The sequence below is a fragment of the Filicampus tigris genome, chromosome 22 (assembly GCF_054856515.1).
Source record: "Filicampus tigris isolate MCC_2025a chromosome 22, RoL_Ftig_1.0, whole genome shotgun sequence".
NCBI classification, from domain to species: Eukaryota; Metazoa; Chordata; class Actinopteri; order Syngnathiformes; family Syngnathidae; genus Filicampus; species Filicampus tigris.
The window spans coordinates 164,051-170,251 of NC_141238.1; the positions used below are offsets into that span (position 1 = coordinate 164,051).

Here is a 6,201-nt window from a genome sequence, read left to right on the forward strand (position 1 = left end):
CTTCATTTAATGGCTTGGTTGTTTTGGTGTTTTTATTTGATCATCATCATCATCATCATCATCATCATCATCACATGTACAAAGCGCAGCAGTCAGTGAAATATTTACAAAACAAAAGCAGCTATTTACAAAAGCAAAGGTTTTGTTGTTGGAGTTGTTGCGTGGACGTCGTTCAACCTCGCAAGGATCCGTCCAGCGTCAGCGTCCCGAATCTGAGGAAGAGCACCACAGTCGCTTTAGGCTTCTCACGCTAAGCTAGGCTAAGCTAGGCTAGGCTAGCACTCTACCTTCAAGCTAACGTTCAAGTTGAGATGCCGCTCCCTGTTGTCAGGGGCCGAGCGAGATGGGTTTTGTTGAGGCTGATGCCGCTGCGATATTTTGCACTAAAACAAAATACGGTAGCCAGAAAATGTCGCCCCAAAATTATGACTGAAATAAGATATTTGGGTGGCAAGTTCGTGACGAGAATATGCCGAGCGCTTGGCCACTTCATCCCAGGAAAGATGCGTTTGGGATCGAATGGAGGCACAGCTCCCTCTAGTGGACACACGCCGCAAGGACGGCATTCCGAAGGCGTTTAATGGGCCATCGGGATGACTTTGAAAAGGGCTCATCTGCGAGCCCCAAAGCTCACGTTCAAGCTGAACTCAAAGCGCCATGCTAAGCTATGCGCGCGCGCTACGGCATCAGGCAAAAGGAGTCACGTGACCTTTCCAGGAAGTGGTTGTTCTCGGCCAGTTCCTTGACCACGCCCTCCATCTCCTCCTTCAGCTTCTTCATCCTGTTTCGCACGCGCGGCGCACAGCAGCCGTGTCATGGAGGTGCCGCGCGATGGCCAGGACGGCGTCGGCGAGTCGCGCTCGTCTTACCCCAGCGTCATCTCCACCAGCGTGTTCTGGCTCAGGTAGGCTTGCGGCTTGAGACCGCTCAACACCAAGGGAAGAACTTTGGCAGGAACTTGCTCCTGCAGCTGCAGGCGGCACAAGGCAGCGCCGTCAGCGCAGGCAGGCCCAAAGGCCCCGATAAGCCGGCGCCCGGCGACGTACCTTGGCGCCTCGCTCCATCAACACGCCCACTTCCTTCTCGACGCCGATGAGCTGAGCGGTCAAGGCCAGCAGCTGCTTCCTCACGTGGTGAACCTTCCTGCGGGCACGCACACGCCCGCGTTAAGGCGGGCGTTCGCTCGGCGAGCGGCGCCGGAAAGCGGCTGACCTCATGGACTCCTCGCTCTTGGCGATGAAGAGGCGGTACTTCATGGCGCACTCCTCCGTGAACAGGGCGCGAGCTTTGCTGGCGTGCAGGAGCAACTTTTGCCTGCCGCATGGAGAAGACGCGGCCGACGGCTCAACGCGAGCGGCGGCAAAGGCGGGCCGGCCCGCAAAGCCAGAACGCCGCCAGCCGCGGCCCGCCCGCATTTGCCGCCTCTGCGCCACACGCACGCACGCACGCACGCACGGGGACCTACTTGTCAAACTTGTGGATCTGCTCCTCGTTGTACGGGAGACCTGAGAAGACACACACGCGCGTACTTGAAAAGGCCCGGCGGCGCCGGTGGCGCCGGCGGTCGTGCAGTTGCGCGGCGCTACTGACGCCTTTCAGCTTTGTCCTTCTTGAACTGTTGGTAGATGGCCGTGATGGCGTCCAGCAGAACTTTGATCTTTTCCACACTGCGCACACGCACATCAGGGCGCTCACGCGCACATCACAGCTGGTCGTGTCAAGGCGTGTGCGTGCGTGCGTGCGTGCGTGCGCGTCCTACTTCCTGTCTTGGGGGTGCGTGCCCACTTGCTGCGTCCAGGCGTCACTCAGCAGACCTCCGGGGAGGAACTTGGCCTTCAGGTCCTGCATGCTTCGATCGATCGGCTCCAGCGAGCTGCTGATCTGCACGCACGCACGCACGCACACGGGGCCAGGTTGCCGTAGCGACGGGACCCCGCCGAGCCGCCCGGCGGCGACCACTCACCCTGACCACCTTCTTGTGCATGTCAGCGATCTCGTCGTACTCGGACGTCAGCATGTTGGCTTGCACGAGAACCTCCAGCCTGCGCGCGCACGCACGCGCGCACACACACACACACACACACACACACACACGCATGCGCTCAGCCGGACGGGCGCATGGGCCCGCTCGCCCGAACTCGCCCGTCGGGCCGCCCGCTCACTCACAGCTGCTTCGTCTTCTCCAGCGTCTGCGTGGCCAGGCTGCACAGGTGGAAGACCTCCGACTTCTTGTGGACAATCTCGCTGTAGTCCTCCTTCATCAGCTCGCTGCCCATCACAACGATCGGCAACGCCAACATCATCATCATCATCATCATCTTCAACAATTGCCACCTTCCTCATCATCACCTTCATCATAATCACCAGAGCCTTCCTCTCTTTCACCGTCATCACAACATTAATGGCCATCATCATCATCATCATCATCAGCAGCAGCAGCAGCAGCTGCAGCTCAAACTCACATGAGACCCCGAACTCCTTTGCGGACCAGTTCTTGGTAGACCAGAAGAGACTCGGACGTCTTCCACAAGTGTCCGACGTCCCCGGCGAAGGTCTGAATCAAGTGCAAGATGGCATCAAGCTGTTTTTGTGCGTTTTGGTTTTTTTTTCCGGCGGTCACCTTGGCGTAGCTGGCATCCAAGTCCAGATCGTAGCGGGGCTGCACTTTGGGGGGGCTGGCTGCGAACGAGACACGAAGACTTGAGGCGGCGGCGGCGGGGGCGGGGGGGGGGGGTACTGGGGGGGAAGCGCCCGAGGCCGGCCGGGCGACTTACGGTCCTCGAAGATGAGTCCCACGGTGGCCACCGAGTCTCTGCTGACCAGCATGATGGGGTTGTCTCTGGCGGTCTTGGGGAAGGTCTTGGCCTGGCGGTTGGGGTCCAGGACCAGGCGCCGGCCCTCGTAAATCAGCTCCTGGTTGTGCAACGGGATGCTGCTCCGGCGGGACAGCAGCTCCTGGAACAGCGCCGCCCTGCGGAGGCGCCGGCGTGAGCGACGCGGCGTGGGACGACCCGGGCGCGAGGCGGCGCCTTCTCACGTGTTGTACTCGTGGATGTAGACGTGGTGCAGGGTGGCCTGCTGCAGGCTGAAGACGAAGACCACCGCCCGGTGCAGGATGTCGTTGGTCTCGGCGAAAAACTGGTCGAAGCCCCAACACTTCTCCTGGTCGGCCTCCAGGATGTTGGCCAGGACCGGCGTCAGCAGACTCTGCAGGCCCCTGAGGGACCAGCGCCACGTCAGCGCCCGGGGCGACATCGGCCGCGCGGCGGCCGGCGGGCGCCACCCACTTGGACAGGCTGCAGGACACGGGCATCTCGGTGCTCCACTCGATCTTCCCGTTCTCGCACTTCTGGTGACCCGAGATGGTGCCGGAGGGCTTCTCCGTGATGATCTTGTACCTGGCGGGGCGAGCGCAGAAAAGTAACAGCTCCGGCCGCCCGCCGAGGCTCTCCCGTTTATCGCCCGCCGAAGGACTTACATGACTTCCTGGTTCCGGCGCGGGCCCTCGAAGGGTCTGAAGGGCAGGCTGCCGGTGGCGGCGTGGTAGAAGGTGACGCCGATGCTCCACAGGTCCACGGTGGCGCCGTACTTCTTCTGGTGGTCCTTCCTCAACACGGCGCGCTCGTACATGTCGGGATGCTGCCGATGGCGTCACGTCACTGACGGGGCGACTCAAAGCGCTCCTCGCGGCACTAGCGGGCCGACTCACCAGGTACTCCTCGGTGCCGTAGAGCGACACAAACTGCTCGTCGTCTTCCAGTTCTCGGGCGGCCCCGAAGTCGGTCAGCTTGTAGACGGAGCGTCCGTCCTCGCCGATGACGCGCATGATGTTGCCCGGTTTGATGTCACGGTGCACGATGCCGTATTCCCTCAGGTGGTTCATTCCCGCCACTAGAGGCCGCCGAGCAGAGAGCGGCGTGAGCGGGCGGGCGGGCGTGAGCGGGCGGGCGGGCGTGAGCGGCGGCGGAATGGCGAGCGCCGCCCTCACCGACGTCGTGCAGGACGATGAGGAACTCGTCCTCGGGCAGACCGTAGGCGTTGGACGACTCCTCCAAGACGGTGTAGAGACTGCCGCACGGACAGTACTCCATCACCAGGACCTTGTGACGCGTGTTGGACTGAACACAGCAAACGTCGCTACGTCAGAAGCCAATGCCAAAAATGGATTCCTCAATCCCTTCAGTATGACCAACATCAGGCCACGAGTCACTTACTAGGCGCCCGGCTTGGCTTCGCGTAAGTTCCCCAACATCACGTGAACAAATTGAAATCAAACTTTCTGAATTCTTTGCTTCGCTTCCCAGGTGACGAACGTCACTTGCCTTGCAAGTGTTCCTTACAAAAATTGCATACGGCAACAACGTGACTTCAAATAAGAACAACGGATACCTACAATTTCAGGTTTGACCCGCGTCAAAAGCGGAAGTCAATTTCAAAACATCCAAGAACGCGTGCGGTCCTCGAGAGCCCTTCTCCGATTCCAGGACCCGATCGTTGTCGGGCTTCTGCTAAGCTTGCTGATGAGCTGATCAGGTGTGTTGGAACGGGGCAACGCCTAAAACGGGCTGCATCGGGGCTCTCGTGGACCGGACCCGGTCGGGCACCCCAGCCTAACGCAGCGCTTTTGCCGGTCCCATCGGGGGTGTACGAACCTCCTCCTCGACAGCGAAGAGCTTGACGATGTTCTTGTGGTTGAGCTTCTTGAGCACCTCAAACTCTCGCATCTGCACGTCCAGTGGCCTGAGGAAGCTCAGGTTGTTGAACACTTTCACCGCGTACGGGTCGCCCGTTTTCTGGAAGGAAAAGGGCTTTGACAAAACCGGCAGCCGAGCCCCCCCCCCCCCTGCCCGCTCAGCAACGGAGCCCCGCCTACCTTGTGTCGGCCGCGGTACACGTTGGCCGTGGCGCCCTGACCCAGCAGGTCAGAGATGAGCCACAGGTAGTTGGTGGTGCTCTGCATGATCGCGGCCTACCTGCGAAAACGTAAACACACACAGACCGAGGTCTGCCTGTCAATCACCTCGCGTTGACGTCACAGCGGGAAATTCCCACTGTCGATCCTCTGCTTTTCCGTGTTTTCGCCGTGACCCGGAAAAGGGCCCCAAGTGGTCGTCACAATGTCGAAGTGGCCGGGTGACGAGCGAACGTGACGACGCGGCTTCACGAAGCATTTGGTGACGAGCGAGCGAAGTTCAAGAAGCGCTTCCGGCCTCTTTCCTGACGGCCAACATGGCGGCCCGCTGAGAAACTAATCAAAGCTAGGACGCGCTAACACGCTAATGCTAAAGAGCCAGCCGGTTGATAAAGGCGCACGGGAGAAAAAACTTGGCGGTGGGGTGAGAAGAAAAAAAAAATGAGGGGGATTTATGGCGTGTTCCGATTTGGTTTGGATGCTTACCTTCGCCTTTGCAGCAGTCCTCCTTTTCCGCTAGGGCCTGGTCACGTGACGTACACGCCAATCACAGCGCAGAGCACTGACGTCATCTTCCGTCAACAAAGTGATACTTTCGGTTTGGCCACCTCCCAAACTTTTCAGTCATTCTTCGTTTTATTCTTTAAACGTATTCCATGTTAATCCATCGGTAAATTAGCATTTACTCAAGGCGTTTTTTGTCCACTTTGAAATACTTTTAATATGACTTCTCAAACACAAAAACGGTACATTAAACGTGGTGAATGACATCATTACTTTTCTTCTGGCCGACATTAGTTGGTTTAACCCATTTTAGTCACGTGCACCCAATGTACATGTTCCAGTCAAATCAATTCAAAGGACTTTGTTTCAGTGCGCTTTTTTCAAATAACGGCCCAACACCTTCCATCTGTCTACTTTTCTTCCTGCTTAGATTGTCAATTTTCCTTGTCCATGCAGGTGTCCTTGATAGGACCCCGAGTCACTGCAAACGCAATTGAGCTTCAGCATGTCAAGCAGGACAAACTGCAGTCAACTACGCAATCAACTGCATTTGTGTTGTGTTGATTGTATTACTTCCTCAAGCGATGCATCCTCAGTGGTTGCCGGTATTAAAATGAGCAAGAAACAAGGGTGCTCTCATTCTTTCTTTGGGATTGAATTGGACCGTCACGACGGCAATGAGTGCAAACGATTGAATGAAAAGATGAGACGCCGCTGACCGCAAGAGAGTGCGTGTTGATTTCGAGGACGGACGGAAGAATGACTGACACCGACACGGGACAGAG

The 6,201-nt window shown here is 58.0% G+C and overlaps 1 protein-coding gene across 3 annotated transcripts; it reads right to left on the reverse strand.

Moving 5' to 3' along the window:
* Positions 1–14: 14 nt before the first annotated feature.
* tbk1 (TANK-binding kinase 1) lies at positions 15–5,482 on the reverse strand. 3 transcript variants are annotated; one of them, XR_015084733.1, is made up of 21 exons: positions 5,399–5,482; positions 4,874–4,973; positions 4,653–4,793; positions 3,989–4,118; positions 3,710–3,891; positions 3,479–3,639; positions 3,288–3,398; positions 3,038–3,217; positions 2,775–2,971; positions 2,621–2,679; positions 2,463–2,554; positions 2,167–2,268; positions 1,964–2,042; positions 1,760–1,881; positions 1,591–1,667; positions 1,466–1,505; positions 1,213–1,314; positions 1,047–1,143; positions 870–970; positions 288–781; positions 15–212 (listed from the first exon to the last, which is right to left on the reverse strand). XR_015084733.1 is itself a non-coding variant. In XM_086022307.1 (21 exons), exons 2-21 carry the CDS (start codon positions 4,958–4,960, stop codon positions 173–175), a joined length of 2,172 nt encoding a protein of 723 aa, XP_085878433.1. In that variant the 5' UTR covers positions 4,961–4,973; positions 5,399–5,482; the 3' UTR covers positions 15–172. The 3 variants fall into 3 exon arrangements, 2 of the variants coding, with proteins under 2 accessions (XP_085878433.1, XP_085878435.1); XM_086022307.1 differs by having other exon boundaries at positions 710–781; XM_086022309.1 differs by lacking the exon at positions 5,399–5,482 and having other exon boundaries at positions 710–781; positions 4,874–5,392.
* Positions 5,483–6,201: the final 719 nt, after the last annotated feature.